Source organism: Impatiens glandulifera, chromosome 8, assembly GCF_907164915.1.
Source record: "Impatiens glandulifera chromosome 8, dImpGla2.1, whole genome shotgun sequence".
Taxonomy (NCBI): Eukaryota; Viridiplantae; Streptophyta; class Magnoliopsida; order Ericales; family Balsaminaceae; genus Impatiens; species Impatiens glandulifera.
In genome coordinates this window covers 6,335,829-6,357,291 of record NC_061869.1, presented here as the reverse complement: position 1 = coordinate 6,357,291, position 21,463 = coordinate 6,335,829, and the positions used below count along the sequence as shown (strand labels likewise).

The window sequence follows — 21,463 nt, the reverse complement described above, 5'->3', positions numbered from 1 at the left end:
TTTTTAATATCACTTTTTAATTTATTTTATAAGGAATTAATTCTCAAGAGTTATATTTGGATAAAATAATTAATAAATAATATAATATCTACAAAATCAAAATAAACGATGATCTACTAATATAAAATTCCAAAGAAAAGATCCAACGATCATTTGTTGAGGGTTCCTCTAAGGACGGACTCATTTTAGTTTCTAAATGATGAATATTGAAATAGAACAAGCCGAACAAACTAATGAAATGGTGTCAAAAAAATTTCTACCAAATATTCTGAACGCCAGTTAAAACAATCTTTAACTTTGAGTTGATAAATAAAGTTGAAAAAAGTCTTGTCAAGTATCTATAGATAATCTACATATATAACCGAAACAGTGAAAAATTCATAAAATAATGAGAATATCGGTAAGAGGTCATTCATATGAAAGATCAAATCGAATAATTTTTTTAATGAAAAATAATTCTACATCCGATTATTTCATCTTCTTTGCTGCTAACAAAGGGACGGATATATATTCAAGAAAATATCACCAACACAATCAAATGATATGAACAACAAACGATCCACCAACGATGAGCATTTACATTGGAGTTGTCCTATTCGGACTACAAAATTCGAGACGAAAAAATTGATCCGAATATACATAATGTCGAGCCTAACAAAACGTAACATTAACTCAAATTTAAATGATAAAAAGAAAAAACGAAGCCCAATCCGAAGGCCAAAGTGGGTTCACTTCCTTAAATTTCCCCAATTTATTTCGTGAAATCCTTCATATCAATTGATATGTAATTTTCATTTATTTTATTTTTTCTAATTTTTATAATTAACAAAAAAATCTTTTGAAGCCGGGTCTGGAAAACCATACCGGGTTACGGGTTAGGGCTCCGACTTCTTCCCTTCTAAATTTTTTTTCTCTCTCTCCTTTGTTCTATTGATTCCTGTCTTTACACAGCGGTTCTCAAATGAAGGTAAAATCTCAAAGTGAAGAAGAAGCTAGGGTTTAGGGTTTTCAAGAACAATTTCATTACGATAAAGAGATGAAATCAACACTCAAACTGTAAATATCATGTTAGATTGAAGACAGTGAAATGAACTACAGCGATTCTCTTATCCAGATCATTCAAAAATGGAGGTAAATCCATGAAACTGAATCTCTTCATCATTCTACGCAAGTAAAATGTCTCGTCGCCACCTTCTACGATCATCCAAAACCTACTCTTCTTTGATTCTCCAACGAACAACGGAGACTTCCAGTTTACCTAACAAATTCAATTCATTATCCTCCCAGGTTGAAATCTATTTGAATTTATCATCTATTAGGTTTTTATCATCAATTAAGAATCCATATTCATCTAGAAGTTATTGTTCTAAACGAGAATGGACAGATGATATAGAGTATTTGGATGAATCCGGTAGTGTGATATACACCGGTAAGGGGATAAGATCAGTTGAGCCTGGCGTAGATGATCATGTTATGGTTGGTGGATTGAAAAAGCCGTTTTTAAACACTACCGTGGTTGCAAAACTCGTTGAGATTGTTAAAAGATGGAAATGGGGACCTGAAATGGAGACTCAATTGGATAAGCTTCAGTTCTTACCGAACATGATTCATGTAACTCAGGCTATGAAGGTTGTTTCCGGGGAAGGCGATGCTTCGATGAGTTTATTTCGCTGGTCGAAGAGGCAACCTTGGTATTCACCTAATGATGAATGTTATATCATTCTGTTTGATGTTTTGAATAAGAATGGGGATTTCGAAGGGATTCATTCGTTGTTCGATGAAATGATAACTGAATCGACTGTCGGTCTCTCCTCGTTCTCGGCATGTAATCGAGTGCTTCAGTATCTAGCGAGAGCTGAGAAATTAGAGGTGACTTTTTGTTGCTTTAAGAAGATTCAAGAATCTGGATGGAAAATTGATACACAGACGTATAATGCTCTGATAACCCTGTTCTTGACGAAGAATGTTCCTTATAAGGCGTTTGAGGTATATGAAAATATGGAGAAAACTGGTTGTGCTCTTGATGGATCGACTTACGAGTTGATGATACCGAGCTTATCGAAATCGGGTCGTTTAGATGTTGCGATTAAGCTTTTTAATGAAATGAAAGGAAAAGGCTTTCGCCCGAGTTTCTTGATCTTTGCTGCGTTGATTGATTCGATGGGGAAAGCGGGTAGGCTTGATACTGCGATGAGTGTATACACGCAAATGAAGGGTTTCGGTCTTAAACCGTCGGCTACAATGTTTGTTTCTCTAATTGAATCGTTCGTGAAATCGGGGAAGTTGGAAACTTCTTTAAAGATATGGGATGAAATGAAGAAAGCTGGATTCAAACCTAACTATGGACTTTACACTATGGTTGTCGAATCCCACGCCAAATCGGGAAAACTTGATATAGCCACTTCGGTTTTCACTGATATGGAGAAGGCCGGTTTTCTTCCGACCCCTTCAACTTACTCGTCTCTCTTGGAGATGCATGCTTCTTCTGGTCAAGTCGATTCGGCTATGAATTTATACAATTCGATGACGAACGCTGGTTTGAGACCCGGGGTTAGCACTTACACGACCCTCCTGATGCTCCTCGCGAACAAGAAGCTCGTGGACGTTGCTGCGAAGATCCTTCTCGAGATGAAGGCGATGGGTTATTCGGTCGAAGTAACAGCTAGTGACGTGCTAATGGTCTACATCAAGGAAGGATCGATTGATCTCGCCCTGAGGTGGTTACGTTTCATGGGCGCGTCAGGGCTAAGGACGAACAACTTCATAATCCGACAACTCTTCGAATCTTGTATGAAGACCGGTTTATACGAATCCGCCAAAACCCTGCTCGAAACCTACGTGGAATCAGCCGCGAAAGTCGACCTCATCCTCTACACATCGATACTCGCCCGACTCGTTCGATGTCAAGATGAACACGACGAGAAACACTTAATGTCGATTCTCGGAGCGACGAACCACAAAGCACATGGTTTCATGTGCGGGCTCTTTGTCGGCCCGGAGCAAAGGAAACAACCGGTTTTGTTATTCGTTCGTGAATTCTTCAAGGATATCGACTACGAGTTGGAAGAGGGGGCTGCGAAGTACTTTGTGAACGTCCTCCTTAACTACCTCGTACTCATGGGTCAGATCAACCGGGCACGATGCGTTTGGAAAGTTGCTTACGAGAACAAGCTATTCCCTAAGGCGATAGTTTTCGACGAGCATATCGCTTGGTCTCTCGACGTTAGGAATTTATCAGTTGGAGCAGCTCTTGTTGCAGTTGTTCATACCCTCCATAGGTTTAGGAAAAGGATGTTGTATTACGGAGTTGTTCCTAGGCGTATCAAATTGGTGACTGGACCCACTTTGAAGATTGTCGTGGGAGAAATGTTGGCTTCGGTTGAGTCACCTTTTGAGGTTAGTAAGGTTGTCTTGAGAGCCCCGGGTGATTCGGTGTTGGAGTGGTTTAAGAAACCGATTGTTCAGCAGTTCTTGGTGAATGATATTCCGTCTAGATCCGATATACTTATGCATAAGCTTAACATAATGTTCCCTTGTTCCGCTCCTGAAATCAGATCGCTCGCGCCTCCTAAGCAACCGCTCGAATTCGGTAAATCTATGCAAATGTAAACTCCAGTTTTTAATGAATAATTTTTTTGAATTGGTTTTACCATTTTCAATTTTGAGCTATTACCATCTTACTTTAGTTAAATTTTGATGAGTTAGTTTAGCAATTTAAATACCCTTATATAATTCAATCAATCATAGATAGAAAATCTAGTTAAATGATTTCAGTTAGGTTTATATGTATTAGAACCTTGAGCTGATGTAGAAATTGAGATTTTGTGTTTTATTTACTAGTATCATTTGTACTTTCTAATTGATATTTAAGATTATATTTCCAATTTTTAGGAGTCGTCATGGAATTGCCATTTTCTAATGCAAATTGAAATTTAAACAATCATATAATACTTTATTTTAGATCATCAAACAAACAAATGATTAGACACCCAATTCCACTAAACCAGACATAATCTAAGTTTGTTTTTTTCAATATTGATTACAAAATTGCATAGAAAACAGAAAATACTCTTAGAGATGAAAGTGTTACAATGTCACCTACTATCTTGTACAAAATGCTGCACATTTTCATCCTTTCTTGAGCACATTATTATTGTAAAATCTTTGCAATATTTGTTTTGTGTGTGTATATATGCAATAGAATGTTCCAATCAGAAGTAAAGAAAGTGGCATCCATCATAACCTGCAAAAAAATATTGAAGAAGATCCATTAAATTTCATTATGTTCTTCAATAAGTCTATTTATCTAATAGAAATGAGGAAATTTACTCACTTGGATCAACTGTTACAAGAATGGCTGTGCCGCCAAACTCGCAAGTTCCACCCGCCACTTTAGTTCTCTGCCAATAACTGTTAAACGCATACGAAGCATGTGCAAGTAATGTGTTGGGCTGAAAACAAGGCCCGTTAGGTTGAACCGAGTTACAATCTGCCCCTGACCCGCAAGCGTAGTTCATTGCCTCTTGTATTATAGGGTCTGGAACTGTGGGCTTCGCCACGCACCAGAGTGACATGCTTGACGCTCTGTGAGGCGGCGGAGGCACAGCTGGAGGCGGGTAAACAATTGGTGGTAGGAATATTGACGGGCTCGGGGTGAGCCCGCTTGGTGGGCCTGTTATAGGCGTGATTGGACTCGGAACTGATGTAGAAGGCGAGCCCGGCGGGTTTATTACTGGCGTGACAGGGCTCGGAACTGATAAAGGTGGGCCAGGCGGACCCATTACAGGTGTGATCGGGTTCGGAACTGACACAGAAGGTGGGCCCGGTGGACCAATCATAGGCGTGACCGGACTCGGTACTGATATAGAAGGCGAGCCCGGCGGACCTACTACCGGTGTGACCGGGCTCGGAACTGATATAGAAGGCGAGCCCGGCTGGCCTACTACAGGGGTGATCGGGTTCGGGAGAGATACAGTAGGTGGGCCCGACGGGCCCACTACAGGCGGGGCACCCGGAGGCGGAAGGAGGGCGTATGGCGGGTAAACACAATAAGGAGGAGAATTGGTATTGGAATTGATTCGATTAGGCAAAGAAGATGGAGAAAGTGAATCATATTGTGGGAGAGTGAGAGGTGAGCTTGCAATATATGTATCCATATTTTCATCACTTATGTGTTTAAATTGCTTTATCATATTATGCTTCATTGATGATATGGATGGTTTTCTTATTGCATCTGCATGAAGCATAATTAAAGTTACAAAACAATTATGAAAATATCAAAGAACAAGCTTAAGAGAAATGATTACTTACTTGCAGTAGTCGAGTTGCAAAGCGCGGTTAAACAGAAACAAAGCAACAAAACGAGTAAATTTACGCGAGTCTCATTACTCGAGGGCGGCATGGTTATATGGACTGAAAGAGAGATTTATGTAGTTGAAGAATGTGATGTATATATATAGATATAGATAAAGACATCAGTATATGAGAATTACAGTAATAAATTAGAACAAGTAAAAGAAGAGATGAGTAGGCTTGACAAGAAAAGTTCGATTCTTTATGATTTGAAGATTACAGGTGAAGAAATGTAAAAGTAATCACCAAAAGAACTTGATTATTTGTAAAAGACAGAGGAATGCATACATTAAGGCTTTGTTTGATGCTGATTATTTGGACATTTCAAATAATCCAATGATTAACAATCAAATTAGAACTTTTTAGATTGTGAAAGAAGAAACAAATAAATTTATAAATTACCTTAATTAATTAAAGGGAATCATATGCTATATATGTTAGCCAACTTTAAGAAATAAACTCAGGTTCAAGATCAATTAAATGAATTTATTTTAAAAAAATACAATTAAAATATTTTGATGATTTTCACCAATTATACTTTGCCAAACAATGTCTTATTAGCTAGCTAGTGCATTTTATCCTTTTTAATAATATATATTTAGTTCTTATTGAGTGTATGCTAGAATAGATACTTAGCTTGACATTGTGAGAAAAACCCAAGTGATACAACTTCTTTATATTTTGCTTACTTTATACTCAATAATTATTTACATCCAAGGTCCCTTTATATATTTATATATATGCACCATAGAACTTCTTAAAAATTGAAAAAAAATAATGATAATCATGAGATTTGTTTGCAAGGATAAAACAGAAAATAAAATTGGTGTCATATAGCAAATAATGACAAAATCATTCCAATATAAAGGTAAATAAACTCTTCAATTCAATTCCTACAACATTTGATAATCAAAAAGGTTGTCTGGTCTAATATAAATCTCTTTTATAAGTAAAGGGGAGTAAATTGATTCCTGCTTACAAATTTAGGGTTCTATCTGAACTATATTCTTTTTTTCTTTCATAAAGAGAATTTTCAATGAATAAAGAAAAAACTAAACAAGTAAATTCTAATAAATTCCAACAAATAATCATTCAAATTTGAAACAAAAACCAAATAAATATGCCTGAGCAAACCATGAATTGACTGAGCAAACCATGAATTGACTGACTGACTATCTCAAAACAACAAAGGGGCCCTAAATAGGAGGGCAAATTAGCAGAGTTGATATATGACCTATGTCTGTCTAAAACCTTAAATAACAAAACCATACATTCATTACTTGGATAGGTAATGTCGAATTATTTTTCTTTCATCATCCAGCTTGAAGCCTGCCTTAGAGAACAGGTCACTTGAAAAGAAATCTTTTAAGTTATGGATTTCATAATCCAGTGCCTGCAAATACCACAAAACTCGTGTTTCAAAACCAACACCTTGGAAGGAAACCCGATAATAGATAATAATAATAATAATAATAATAGAAAGTAGCCCAAATCAGATATTAAAGTGTTTCCAAATGAGGTCAAATTATTGGCTCACCTTGCTTTGTAGCTCTTCCACCTTCACGTCGACATGAGTCAAATTTGAAGAACCGCCAGATACAACCTCGTGAAAGTGCACAGCATCCTTCACGAGATCTCTTAGTAGATGCAGGATTAGTTCATTGAAATCCTTCTTGAATGTCATATACTTCTTAAAGCTCTGTGCACGTTTCAATAACATAAGACAATATTAAGTCAAATCAAAGAAAACAAATAATCAATCTAATTAAACATAATTAAGGGTTAAAAGAAAGGAGACCTTGAAAAGTGATTTTTGAACACCGAATTTTTGTGTTGAAATGAAAGAATCCAACATGACCCGGATCGCCATATCCACGTCAACTTGATTAACATGCTGCCTCAGATGCATTCTGGCGTGAGCTTCCGACATTCTAATCATGGATTCAATGTGCCTCACTGCTATTGGAACTCCCTGTCCTTGCTGTCAATATTCACAATAAAATATTGGTTTACGTATTGATTGAAAATAAACTAGTAAAGAATTTGAAAATAATAAAAAAGCAGTCTAACCGAAGATTCCCTACGAAGCTCTGAATAAACTGTTGAAAACTTGTTTAGATCAGCATCGTGTAATCTTGGAAATACATTCAACTTGGCATAAGTGATGTACTTTTTCAGTAAATCTTGAGAAAGAATCTGAGAAGGAATCAAAAATATATAGTAAGCTACACAGGCAATTTTCAAATGAAGAAAAAAGGAGAAACAGACTGACATCGGGATCAGTCATCAGACCACCAGTTTCAGTTCCTTCGTCAGTATTACTGATGGGTTCATCAGCTAAATTTGCGCCTTTGGCCTGAGACTTGAAATGACTATCAACAACAAACCTAGCAAGCATTTCATCTTTGATTGGATCTACAACATCCTGCATATGACCATTTTCAATCTTATTCGTTTATGACCATTACTTTCCCAATTATAATTCATACCAGTAAGAGTCAAGAAAATAACCTTGACAACACACATGATGTCAAAACGAGAAATGATAGGATCTGTCAGTTCAACATTCTGTGAAAAATTCTTTGAAGAATCGTATCTGAAAAAACAGAGACATTGAAATTAGACACACTAGTGGAATCTGAACTAGCATCTAATGGCTGCAACAAGTTGGGACAAAATTAAATATCAGCAAACCAGTACTATATTATTAGATAACTGATGAAAAAACGGATAGTTGAATTCACATTTTTTGTCATTTTTTTTTAATTTTTTAGTTGGAATGTAAGTAACATGAACACCCTTTAACTAAGGTGCGTTTTGGTACAACTGAAAATTACAAGGTGGTGAATTTTAAATACTGAATTTTAATACCTAATTAATTAAGAATATAAAAAGTAAATGTTCAATAAACCAAATGAAAATATTTGAATATTAAGTAATGTAAAATGATTTAATAAATTGTGGAACTAATGTCTAGAAGGTATTTAAAGACTATTTTACCCATAATACATTGACGCAATTAGATTAATTTTCTAAGGTTAGAACATACTTTTGGACGTTGTTACTATTTTGAGTTAAGTTATTTATAGATTACCTAGATTGTTTAGCTTAATTTGAGGTGCCAAAATAATTTAAGTGATTTTACATAACAGTTAAAAAATTAATTTTAATTCAAATAAGCACTTAATTATTTAGACTAAGTTTCAAGTTGTGTTAACAAACATAACAGTAACTAAAGAGAGTACTTACCTTCCACCAACAGGATTTGCAGCCGCAATCACAGAGCATCTAGCCTGCAAAGAAGTGACAATACCGGCCTTTGATATGCTAATACTTTGCTGCTCCATAGCTTCATGTATACTCACCCTGGTAGAAATAATTTATTTACATCATGATGCTATTAGGTGTATGGTGCAGGTGAAGAGAAATAAATCACTTGCCTGTCTTGATCGTTCATTTTGTCAAATTCATCAATAAGGCAGATTCCTTTGTCTGCCAGGACAAGGGCACCTCCTTCAAGGGTCCACTCTCTTGTGACTGGGTCCTTGTGTACAGCTGCTGTCAATCCCACAGCAGAAGCTCCTTTTCCAGTTGTGTAGACAGCTCTATGGCCTGTCTTTTCAACATACCTAAGTAGTAGAGAATGTGATCAAGAAGTGCTTTTGTTTGCATTTGGAATAAAAAAGTGTAATCAAAACTTTTAGTGTAAATGTGTGAATTTGTAAATTGTTTTAGATTTTTGTCAATGTGTGACCAAATTCACATACAAAAGTGGCTAGCCTTACTTGAGAAACTGTGATTTTGCCGTTCCTGGATCACCCAGCAAAAGAACATTTATGTCGCCTCTCAAACGATGTTTCCCTCCAACATTTTTCTCTTGACCTCCAAACATTGCAAGAGCTATTGCAGTTTTTATGTCATCATGACCATATATTGATGGCGCGATCGACTTGACAATCTAATCATATTAACAGAAGAAACAATGAGCACATCAAACCAAACATCATTAATCATAGTATGAAGCAAAATCAAATGAAATGTTTACCCTTTCTCCAATGTTGGGATCTTTAGACAGCTTCTCAATTTCTTGCTTATCCTCTTCCGTAAGTTTGTAAGCTGAAAACAGATCTTGCTTTTTGGTAACATAGTTAGCCTCTACCAATGTGGAAAAGACAGGAAATCCATTTTTTGTGTTCAAAGAGAAGTCAAAATTGTTAGTGTAGACTCCAGTGACCTCCTGCAAGTGCATATCAATCAAGAGTTAACTAAGTATAAGAAAGCAACTAAAGAACTTAATTATCAAGTGAAGAATGTCAATGAGCAGTCATACAATCTCTTCCCCAGGCCGAGCACAGTCAATGAGGTCATTCAAAAGAATCACTTCCTTGTGACGTGGAAGTCGACCAGCTGGAACGATACCTGGACTCTCTTGCAAGGTAAGTTTCTGATAGTTCCTGTATATAGTCTGCAGAAAAGCATGTAAAGACAGATATAAGTCTGAGTTTGATTCCCATGTTAAGCTCACAATAATAGAGTTTACCTGCTCAACATTTAATGTAAATGGCCCTCTTGACTGGCACTCTGGGCAAGACCCAACCTTAACCTCTGAATACGAGTTTTGGACAAAAGGTCCAAGAATCATGCCACATTTACTGCAATCATATTTAACATGCTGCAACTGGGGGAATACTCCAGTTCGACGTGTAACAACTCCACCAATGCGGATCATAGTGTTCAAATGGATTTGCCTACAATGAATTTGTTCATTGGATTTTCAAATGGAGAGAAATTCTCATAATAGGTTGAACATATTTCTATAAATATTAAAGCTGATTATAAATCAAATGACTTAAAAGTTGATCTGTGAAATAGCATATCCCAGTTTTAAGCCTGGTTTGACTATTTCAACAAATTAAACCATGAATTTTAGTTGCTACCAGAATTAGAAGAACACCCTATACCTTATGTTACAAATATTAGAGCTGATTATAAATCAAATGAATTAAAAGTTAATCTGTGAAATAACCTATCCCAGTATTTAAGCCTAGTTTGACTATTTCCACAAATTAAACCATGAATTTTAGTTGCTACCAGAATTTAAAGCCCATACCTTATGTTACGGATTTGATCATGCACAGGTAGATTAGAAACTCGGACATAAATCATCTGATGGATTTGCTGGTACTTGGGATGTAACTCAAAGACAAGTTTTTTTGCAACTTCCTCCATGACCTCAAGCACAGACTGGGGTGCATCAGCCAGCCAAATTGCTATATTAGGATGGACATGTATGAATTGAGTGTAATCCAGTTCCAAGCTGCATTTGTTAGCTGCAAATTCACAGAATGAGTTGATAATTTAGAGAGAAACAGATTGGTTTGGATAGAAAAAGTTCAATCACATCATACAAAATGCACAAGATAACAGATTAAACAGCAAAAGTTTTACCTAAAACCATCTCATTGATCTGCTGCATGTATACAAGAGATTCATCGTGATCTCTTTTATATGTCCGGAAAAATTCCTTGAATTTCCTAGCCATAAAATTACGCACTTCCTCCCTAGTGACCCACTCCCTAAGAGTTCCTTGTACATTATACATCTCATACTCACCTTCGTCATTATCCTGTAGGAAAGAATCCTCTATTAGAAGTCCATGTATGATAATTTCAAGGAATAATAAATACAAATGATCAACACAATGTTTCCTGATAATAGAATGAATGGATACCTCAGGTTCGTAATCAGTCTGATCAGTCATTAAATCATCCCTTGAGGACTCATGTTGAGATCTACCTGGCGAACTTTGCATGCCATCATTGTCCTCGGCAGGAGGAGGTCTAGCTCTGAACCTCTTTGATGGCCGACGACTCTCATCGTCATCATCTGTATTGCCAACAAAGTTATGTTAGAATTAAATTAATGGAAACATGTCCAGACATTGCAAATAGCCTGCTTGTGATGATTATGCACCGCAAAAGTGAAGCTTAATATTAACCTTACAAGTGTAAATAAAAATATTGGGTTGTCTTATAACACAAGATAATCTTGATGAGCACATATGTATCTATTTCCAAAGCAATCATATCATTGGTATTGCATAATGTGTGTTGTGAACATTCAGACTGAAAACAATAGAAAACAAAATTTAGAGCTCCAAAAACTGAAAATCCATCCATTCACACAGAAAACAATGGAAAATAAAAATTGACAGCTCTTCACTCAAGATTGAGACAAAAGATAAGGGCTCCAAAGAGGGTTTAGCCATTCACACTCACTAAGACCATAATACTTGTCATAATTGTCATGTTCAATCATTGATTCACCAATGTCACACAGATTTTCAAGTGCATACCTTTACTATCACTTTAAGTATTAACTTTTTATTAACCAGATATATAATTATGTCAACTTGCTTTCTATTAGCAATTACTCTTTCTCAACCTTATAGAACAGTACAATAAGATTTTGCAAATTCGATACTCTCTAAATTACACTTGTGACCTCAACCAGGCAAGGCGGCCAACTAAACATAAATAACATGAAGCACCAACTTTTTAAACTACAAAGAGCAATAGCACTTTAAGGAAAGTTCCATTGAAGGCTTCAATGACACAAACTAGTGAGGTTGATTGAAAAACTAGGATGTGACGAATCATGGATAAATCAACTAAAGAAGACAAAAATATACAAATACAGCAAAAAGAGATTAGACCTTGATCGTAAAGAAGATGAGGAAGCTTGCGTTGTGAGGTATGTCCATCTCTTTCATCAAGTTCCATTTCAGCAGCATTTCGATCAGCCATAATCTGATTCAAATCTCTTTCATCCTCATGAGAATCGTCAAGTCCAACCGATTCGTATTGATCATTCTCATTCATTGCCTGATAATCACTGCAGAATCAAACAATCATTATATATGTATCCTCCAACAACGCAAACAATGTTCAATAGAAACTAGAAGAATCAGTTAAAGCAGCAAGGAACTTACTCCAAGTAGTTATCATTGAAAAGATCCTCTCCTTCCTCCTCTTCATCAGCAATCTCAGGCTCATCCCTGATGATTTCAGGATCCACTGTAGCTTCCTCTTCGTCATCGTAGTCGGAGAAGTTCTCAGAGGTATGGCTGGTGTTGGGAGGAAGTTGATCGGTGTTGAAACCTGCAGAAGTGGGGGAATCTGGTGGCGATGATGTTGGATTAGGGTTTTCGTTGTGGTCGTCGGAAGCCATGGGCGATCTCGGATCACTTGACATATTTCTCTCTATCTGTTACACAAAAGCGCGAAAATGTTGAGTTCTTACGGTTTCTGATAACTTTTAGGGTACTTGGGGGTGTGAAGAGGATGCAACTCAATTTGGCGGGAATAATTGGCGCCAAAATAGGTCTGAAGTGTATGAGGGGTTTCTCTATTAAACAATATTTTATATTCATGGATAATATTTTTTTAAATATGTATAATTTTATTTTAATATACTCAATAAAATATAAATAATAATTATAAAATTTATTAGTTTTCATATGGAAAAAATTATATTTACTCGGCTAAATTACCAAATTGGGTTTTATGAGATTTCTTCTTCTAAACCCCACAATTTAGGGTTTCTATTTAAGATATAAAATTTAATTTTGTAATTTCAAACATGATTATATACTTAATTTTTATTTCACTAATAAAACTAGAATGTAACCGGAAATTTGATGGAATAAGGGTTATTCCCAGTTTTAGCAAACGCTTTATAATTTTTTCATTTTTGACATTTTGCCAAGTTTTACCCTTTATTTAAAAAAAATAAAATAAAATAAATTAAAAAAATTAAAATGTCAGTGCGCCTTTCAGTTTTTTCTTCTCCCCTTTCCCTCCTCTCCACCAACCGTCCTTTCCTTCATCATCAACGGATCCTTCATCAGGATCCTTCATCAAGGTTCTTCATCATCAAGCTTCCTTCATCATCAACGGATCCTTCCTTCATCATCAACGTCCTTCATCAACAAAACTGGAACGTCTTCAACATTCAGGTTAGACGCTACCTACCTTCGTCGTTTTAGGGTTTTGTCGTTTAGAGTCTAGGATGTAGGTTAGGTCATGGAATAATGGTTTTAGAGCTTGGCTGATTTGTTTTACAGTGAAATATACATCTGACGAAGGTGACGAAGGCGACAGTGCATCTGTCGCAGACGACGATGTATCTGTCGCAGACGACGATACATCTGTCGCAGGCGGGAAATGCATCTGTCGCATGCGCCAGATGCATTTCCCGCCTGCGACAGATACACCGTCGTCTGCGACAGATGCACTGTCGTCTGCGATAGATGCATTTTCCTCCTTGCATTTTCCTTGCATTTTCCTCCTTGCAATTAACACTGACTGGTCACTGTCACTGACTTCTGTGAATTTTTATCAATTGCAGATCACATGAATGTTGGTGTTTTTCTCCTCTTTGATGGAGACTGGAAAACTGATGATTGTGGGGTTAGTTCTTTTGTCTCAAGTTCGTGTCGTGGTGTGAATGTACCCCGAAATGCTACATATGAAGAATTAGCTTCAATTGTCTATAATTCTATTGGTGTGGACAAACTAAGATATGACATATAATGGAAGACATGCATACAAGTTATGGGTTAACTTTGACATATAATAAGGCTTGGAGGTCAAGGGAAAAAGCCTTAATGGCGGTGCGAATAACTGTGGAGGATTCCTATGGTGAATTGCCATCCTACCTGTTCATGTTGCAGAAGAAGAACTCAGGTACCATAACTGACATCCAGACGGATGAGGAAGAACACTTCAGGTATATGTTCATGTCTCTAGGGGTTTCAATTAGGGGTTTCATAGGATGTTGTCGTCCTGTATTGTGCACCGATGCAAGCTTCCTTAAGCATAAAGTTGGAGGTCAACTACTGGTTGCGATAGCATTGGATGCGAACGAGCAACTATATCCAAACTTGGAAGGCTATGACGAACCCACTAATTGTATAAGCAACATCACAGTTCCCCTTGCAAGTTTCCTTCTTCTCCACATATAGCTGTCGAAGATGTTTCATGTCCTTGTCAATACCCTTCAAAGTTGAATTGAATGACACATTTCCCCATGGAAATTGAAGGAACATTTCCATATCCTCCACCATGCTGAAAATCTTCAAACATACCCTCTTCCTATTATCAGATCCAAAGAGACACTGGTAAATAAGGTTGATGAGCCAAAGCTTCCATGCATCCTCCTTCTCAGAGCAGTTGAGGAAAACACTTTGAACCTCTGTCACTCTAACAACTGTTTTGCCACCAAAGTATTTATGGACTAAGGGTGGACATTCTTCAGCGTGCCAGTTTTCAATCATAGGAAATCTTCCAAAATTTAGGCCTGTTACCAAGGCATATTCCTTCATGCCCCAGTAAAGCTGCTGACCATTGATTAAGAAAGTTATTCCCTTCGAATTGGAGCTGCTTTTCTGATCAACATCTGGTGGATTATTGTTCCTGAGAAAATGACAGTCGGACTTTCAATAGATACTGAAATTGACTCTTCATAGCCCTTTCCATAAGACCAAAGTGATTAAACTTGTCCTTGGTCTTTAACAAACAGGTGCAAGTAGATTTCCATGAAACACGTCCAGGAAAGTTCTCAATTACCGTTTTGTTTTTGCATTTGGTTGGTGCCATCTGCAAAAAATCAATAAGTCAGAATAATGAAAGTAAATACCACTTATTTAAAGGAAATATGACATCTGTCGCAGACGACGGTGCATCTGTCGCAGACGACGGTGCATCTGTCGCAGACGACGGTGCATCTGTCGCAGACGACGGTGCATCTGTCGCAGACGACGGTGCATCTGTCGCAGACGACGGTGCATCTGTCGCAGACGACGTTGCGTCTGCGACAGATCCACCGTCGTCTGCGACAGATGCACCGTCGTCTGCGACAGATGCACCATCGTCTGCGACAGATGCACCGTCGTCTGCGACAGATGCACTGTCGCCTGCGAAAATGCATCGTCGCCATCGACAGCCTGCAACAGCCTTCGTCAGAAGCATTTTAAACCAAAAACTAAACCTAAACAATAAACCCTACCTAAACTTATACCTAAACCTAAACAATACCCTAAACCATTCCTCCATTATAGCATGCATGGATATAAAACAGAGAACTAGGATAGAAACGGGGAAGATAAACTCACCTTCGTCGTTCTGGAGTTGAGATTCTCGTCGGGGGCTCTTGTTTGTCGTCAGGGCTCGTCGGGGTTCGAGGGAGGGTTCGAGGGAGAGGATGTCGTCGATGTTTCGGGGGCTTTTCGTCGTCGTCGTCGTCTTCGGGGTTGATCGGTCGTCTTCGGGAAGTTGGAAACGAGAGAGAGGGAGTGAAAGGAGAAGTGGGGAAAGGAAACGGCGGGGGAGAGGGAAAATCAATTTTTTTTTTATTTAAGAGTAAAACTGAAGGTCAAAAATGAAAAAATTATAAAGGTCCTACTAAAAGTGGTAATAACCCTCTTATGAGGGTTATTCCATCAAATTTCCCAATGTAACTAGTGTATTTGCATAAATAATGATATAAAAAACTGTGGAAAAAAATTACGGTAAAATTGGGATAGCATTTTTAATTTTATTTTTAACAGTTTTGAGTTTATGTACGAATCAACCTACAATCTGATTCAAGTGTTAGTTTACTCTCACATTATATCCAAATTAATCATAATTATTCACTCGAAATTAAGCATAATTATATATATATATATATATATAAATAAATTAATTAATTAATTAATTAAAAGTTTAAATTTAATTAAAATATCATGTGTTCATCAAATTTGGTGTTAAATTTAATATATAAAATTTTATTAGTTTAGTTGGTTAAAGTGTTGTACTTATTTTGTTTTGTTAAGTTACAAATTCAAAACATATCTATATTATTTTTAATATTATTTTTAATCATTTTAAGTTTATGAGTTGATCAACCCACAATCCCATACAAATATTCATTTATTCTTATATATATATTCAAATTAACCATAGACAATCTGAATATATCTGAATATTTTGAAAATTAAGCATCATTTATTTATTTATATATATATATATATATATATAAATAAATAAAAGTATATATATATTAAAAATGTTTAATAGTCAAAATTTACCATTAAATTTATAAATATAATATAAATAATAAATTAACCAGTTTCAAACACAAAATTACTAGTATCTCAAACAAACTAATTTATATGTTTTTATTTATTTATTATCATGTAGTCTATTGTACATTTTTTTTTAAAATTATCTAAACAATAAGGTTAATAATTTTATTATCATATTTAAATTTTATTAAATAAACTAAATAATAATAATAAATTCCAAACAACATTCAAATAGTTATAAGAAAACTAGTAATCTAGAATAAATTCTAATTTAGGTAAACTTTAAAACTAACTAAATTTTTATAATTTTAAAATTTTGGAAAATAAAAGATTTTAGCCTTTTATAAATAATTTCGACTTAGATTTTACTAGAAAAAAAGTAAATTTAAATTTATAAATTATAAAAAAAAGTTATTATTTATTAATAAATAAGTTAATGTAACTAATTTTAAAAATATAACTTTTTTATATTATCATTTATTTTTAATTTAAATATATATAAAATTATATATTTTAAAAATTGATAAAATATAAAAATACTTAATTATATATAAGTATTATTACAAGTAAACTCTTATAAACTCTCAAATTTATAAGTTTATAAATTATTGATTTTAACTTTTGTTTTGAATTGTAAATCATATTATTCCATGATTAAACAACTCTAGATGTTAAGGTCATATAAATTGTTAAATTAACATACTAATACTATAAAATTTCAATTAATTATCTTTGTATTCTCTTCACATTCCAACAAATAAACAAGAACATTAAATCTTGAAAATTGAATGAGCTTTCTAACTTGACAAAAGATGAATTTATTCAATCCTGTCATATAGTTTAACAGTTCCAACCAATGCTAGGGCCTCCACAAGTGCCATTAATAGATGGTCTGGAAAATCCTCTAAACAACAAGCAAGGCCACTTTGAGATCGCATCGAGTTCAAAACTCTTCCAACAATCTGGCAAAGTCAAGACGAGGATTTGGATTTTTTCGACCTTGACAAAAAAATCATTGAAAAATATAATAACTTACCTTTCTAGCATACCCACCAAAAGCAACTCCACCAATTAGAGCATGGGTAGACACCGATAATCCCGGTTCTGAATCTGAAAGAAAAAAGATTCAACGAAAAGGAAGACTTGAAAAATTAATAAATGTGTAACAACAAATAAATCTGAAAACAATTTGAAGGCTTAACTGGAGACTTGGAAGAGTCTTTTGTGCTTTAAGCCATCAACAGTGTGGGCATTTGTTCCACCTGCCAATTGAAGAAAACCTGTAATATGAAGAGAATGTTTAGTTTTTGTGAATCCTGTCCATTTGGAAATATTCGATCTGAGTATGGGTTGAAAAAGTATCTCCGATGTTAATTTTCTATATCTTTTTTCGTTCTTTACGAAAAGTAGGGTTTATTCTCTGAAAGAAGCTAACACGATCCCACGAACATCCTACAACCATGATCCTCATTTCAATCAAAAACGAGACTTTTTGGTTATTTAGGCAAGACTCTTTCCACTTGAATACTGGTGAGTTAAATTAGACATATATACATATCCAAATGGGTCATAAGTCATAACCCCAACTATGTATTTGAATCCTTTTCCAAATACAAAAACATTGGGAATTTAAAAACAGATTGTTTACATATATGAAAATGGAACCAGATACAAAAATAAGAAGTTACCAACCAGGGGGTTTGTCTTTTGCAGCAGCCATACGAACAGCAAAAGCAATTGTTTCTCTTGTAGCACCACGGCCAATATCTCCGCTCATGGGTCGACCATCTAACTTCATACAATATAAGAGAAAAAAATTGTGAGTACCATTTTAGATCAATTCATTTTACAATTCACCACTTCTCAAAATTCCGACCTGCCAGAGATTCGAGAAAAGTAGACGGGGTTCCATAATGGAATAAATGTCGCTCATGGAAGAGAGAACTGAATCTCCCGTATCAGGCAAGCTAACCTGAAAACATTTGCAACACATATCTAGCTTATATTTGTTGCTTTTGTTATATAACAAAAGACGGGATCTTACTGCTACTAGCTTTAAATGATCCACAGAATTTCCTAACCCAGTCCAAAGTTCTTTAAATGCTGAAGATTGCCTGTGAAAATGAAGCAAATCAACCTCTATGGAAAAATAAATGAAGATTACCCACAAATTGAAACAAACCTGCCATTTGTATGAATCTCTAGAGCATCTACATCTTCTCTTCTAAGAAGCTCAGCAGTAACAGAAGCATCTCTTACATATGTAAGAGTTCCTAGAGAAGTTGATCGCTATATAAGCAATTTTGTTCTACATTTGAATCAGATAATGAAACAAGAAGGAAAATAGTACTAACTTATTCTGTCGTATGGACAAACTGGGAGACATCGTCCACAGCCATAACAGCGCTCGGTTATTACTCCACCCTTCAGAGTTCAAACCGAAAAAGTTAATACTGAATATGTTAAAAAAATTCCAGGGAAGAAAAAGAGAGAAGCACCTTGAAAACAGTGGAAGATGTCTGAAGTGATATTGCATTAGCAGGACAAACAATCTCACATGGTCTAGAACAGTTCACTGGACATTCATCAGGGTTAAATTCTGAAGAGTTATAGCAAGCCGGATTAGAAAAGGAAATCAGTTCAATTGAAATCATCAAAGTGGGTACAACAAGAACATCAAATTCTCAATGAAATTCAAAATCAGTTCAATTTCTAAACTTACCAGCCTTGCGAAAGTGAAGGTCTTCATCATCATTGACACTAATCATTACCCAAGGCTTTCGAATTGATACTATCTCTCTCGCTGCTTCAATTCCTTCTACCACAGCATTAACTACAGCTCCATCAGCCGCACAGTCAATACAATCAACTGAAAGAACCCATAAAAAAAAGCTCAATTTTGTTTGTTTTAATGAATAAGATTTGATACTGTTAACAAGTTCTCAAGTCTCACCTCCAGCCAAAGTATAAACCAAGGAAAGATTCCTGATATCAACGACATCCTATAGAAATCAAGAGAGAAATACTCGGTGAACAGTTTAAGTTGGTTTAATGGTGAAGACAATTATATACCTCGAAGCTTGCACCACATATAAGCTTGACCCAGTTCCCTTTTTGAAGTGATTCATGAGGTGTAATGAATGAAGGAATTCCAACTAATGAAACAAGTTCCTTCACTTTCTGAAGCGATTTTTTATTGGTATTGAGACCACTGACTGAACAAATTGAACACACCCACATGATTGAAATTGACGAAGACAAAGAGACGCGTGAGAGAAATAGAGAGGAAGATAGATACATGTAGGCTGTTGATTAAGTGAAGCACAACAGAAGAACTTCGTAGCCATTTGAGGAGGAGGCTACAATGCAAAAACAATCTGTCAAAACATATTTGTTACCAATCTGATAAAGAGAAAGAGAGAGTGAGGACATACAAAGACGGCAACCGTCGCGCAGACCATCGTCGATTGGGAAAAGCCAAACCGCACCAGTTCCAGGTCCGTCCGTTTCCAACGGCTAGCCGATGAAGGTCCTCACCGCCGCTGCTGCACCGACTCTGACATCATTCAAGAATACTAGTACTGTTTCTGTGGCCACTTTTTGGATTAATCATCACATTTCATTCCAAACGATAAATAAGTGGCATTCATTCACTATTATACAAAAATAATAAAAGAATTATATATATATAAATATATAATATATAAGTCACAATTTATTACTAACATAAATTAAAAAACTATTTTCATGCTTATATTAATAATTTAATATACAAATTAAAAATACTAATATTTAATATATTAAATTTATTAACTAATATAATTAATATATAAGAATTGATGTATTTATTTAAATATTTTTATTTAATTAATTTATTTTATATTATTAACTATTTAAATTTGCATTACCCGTTAATTTAAAGATAAGTATAAAAAGTTATATTAAAAAATTATTTATTTAATAGATATTTTCTCTTATCAAAAACGAGTTTGTAATATTTTATTTTTATTTTTAATATAAATAAAGTTTTTCATTCAAAATTGTTTAAATTTAAACAAATTTCTATTTTAAATATTATTTGATTCAATATTATAAATGTTTTAAAAATAAATTAATTAATCTCATTTAAATCAAACTAAAAAGTAAAAAATTATATATATTTTGAATTATATTATATAAAAATTTATGCAAAGTTAATATAAAAAAATAAGATAGAAAAGTAATAGTTACAAATTAGAGTTTAGTTTAACGGATAAATATTATTAAATTTATTAATATACACATAATTAAAATGTATTCCAAAATATTATTTGAAATAAAATGATATTTTAATAAAATATTTAAAATAAAAATAATTTTTAAGTAATTAAAAATAAAAATATTGGGTTTGAATAAGAAAAATAAGTTATAATCATTATTTAAAATATTATATAATATTAAATAAAATAATATTTAAAATTTCATTTGATTTAAATTTAAATAATTTATAAATATATAATTATCTTAACTTAAAAATAAAATTTTGTTTATATTAATATATATATAGAGGAATGATAGAGTGTGGGAATTTGGTGAGGGAATGACGTGGCATCACCTTCATTGGTTTGGAAAATGTAAAAGTATGAGGAAAGAGAGAGAAGAGAGAAATTATTTGATTTTTTAAGCAAATAAAATTATGCCACGTCATTCCCTCACCAAATTCCCTCACCTAATCATTTCTATATATATTATAAATCTATTTTATTAAAATATAATTGAAATGAGTAACTCTAATTATGTAAAAAATATTAAATAAATTAAATTTTAATAATATGGATATATAGATACACTTTTAATAGTTTATACTGGTAAATAAACTAGTTATACAAGTAAATTCATTTTTGTAACACTCAAATTTTAAAAAATTTAATATCTATGCGTTAAAAATCTTTAATAAAATCTTTATATAAAAATGTATTTTATTTATATTTAGAATCATATACC

At 34.5% G+C, this 21,463-nt stretch overlaps 4 protein-coding genes across 5 annotated transcripts; 1 reads left to right on the top strand and 3 right to left on the bottom strand.

The window, feature by feature from the left end:
* The first annotated feature begins 969 nt into the window (after positions 1 to 969).
* Positions 970 to 3,673, top strand: LOC124911381 (pentatricopeptide repeat-containing protein At1g79490, mitochondrial). Its single transcript, XM_047451857.1, has one exon. The coding sequence runs from the start codon at positions 1,177 to 1,179 to the stop codon at positions 3,607 to 3,609; it is 2,433 nt and encodes an 810-aa protein (XP_047307813.1). The 5' UTR covers positions 970 to 1,176; the 3' UTR covers positions 3,610 to 3,673.
* A 358-nt stretch (positions 3,674 to 4,031) lies between these two features.
* On the bottom strand, positions 4,032 to 5,446 carry LOC124912404 (vegetative cell wall protein gp1-like). The gene is made up of 3 exons (XM_047453018.1): positions 5,311 to 5,446; positions 4,334 to 5,233; positions 4,032 to 4,243 (listed from the first exon to the last, which is right to left on the bottom strand). The coding sequence occupies exons 1-3, from the start codon at positions 5,399 to 5,401 to the stop codon at positions 4,212 to 4,214; spliced, it is 1,023 nt and encodes a 340-aa protein (XP_047308974.1). The 5' UTR covers positions 5,402 to 5,446; the 3' UTR covers positions 4,032 to 4,211.
* Positions 5,447 to 6,408: 962 nt separating this feature from the next.
* LOC124912291 (DNA replication licensing factor MCM2) lies at positions 6,409 to 12,669 on the bottom strand. Its single transcript, XM_047452887.1, has 17 exons — positions 12,344 to 12,669; positions 12,068 to 12,246; positions 11,084 to 11,238; positions 10,801 to 10,978; positions 10,463 to 10,682; positions 9,893 to 10,100; positions 9,683 to 9,817; positions 9,398 to 9,589; positions 9,138 to 9,310; positions 8,793 to 8,981; positions 8,602 to 8,718; positions 7,864 to 7,948; positions 7,625 to 7,777; positions 7,423 to 7,548; positions 7,151 to 7,333; positions 6,890 to 7,051; positions 6,409 to 6,745 (listed from the first exon to the last, which is right to left on the bottom strand). Exons 1-17 carry the CDS (start codon positions 12,604 to 12,606, stop codon positions 6,629 to 6,631), a joined length of 2,835 nt encoding a protein of 944 aa, XP_047308843.1. The 5' UTR covers positions 12,607 to 12,669; the 3' UTR covers positions 6,409 to 6,628.
* A 4,511-nt stretch (positions 12,670 to 17,180) lies between these two features.
* LOC124911674 lies at positions 17,181 to 20,091 on the bottom strand. Of its 2 annotated transcripts, none has more exons than XM_047452181.1 (14): positions 19,915 to 20,091; positions 19,779 to 19,839; positions 19,553 to 19,695; positions 19,434 to 19,482; positions 19,203 to 19,349; positions 18,979 to 19,079; positions 18,835 to 18,904; positions 18,663 to 18,753; positions 18,525 to 18,594; positions 18,357 to 18,452; positions 18,173 to 18,272; positions 17,683 to 17,760; positions 17,517 to 17,590; positions 17,181 to 17,442 (listed from the first exon to the last, which is right to left on the bottom strand). In XM_047452181.1, exons 1-14 carry the CDS (start codon positions 19,939 to 19,941, stop codon positions 17,299 to 17,301), a joined length of 1,251 nt encoding a protein of 416 aa, XP_047308137.1. In that variant the 5' UTR covers positions 19,942 to 20,091; the 3' UTR covers positions 17,181 to 17,298. The 2 variants fall into 2 exon arrangements, with proteins under 2 accessions (XP_047308137.1, XP_047308138.1); XM_047452182.1 differs by having other exon boundaries at positions 17,517 to 17,584.
* Positions 20,092 to 21,463: the final 1,372 nt, after the last annotated feature.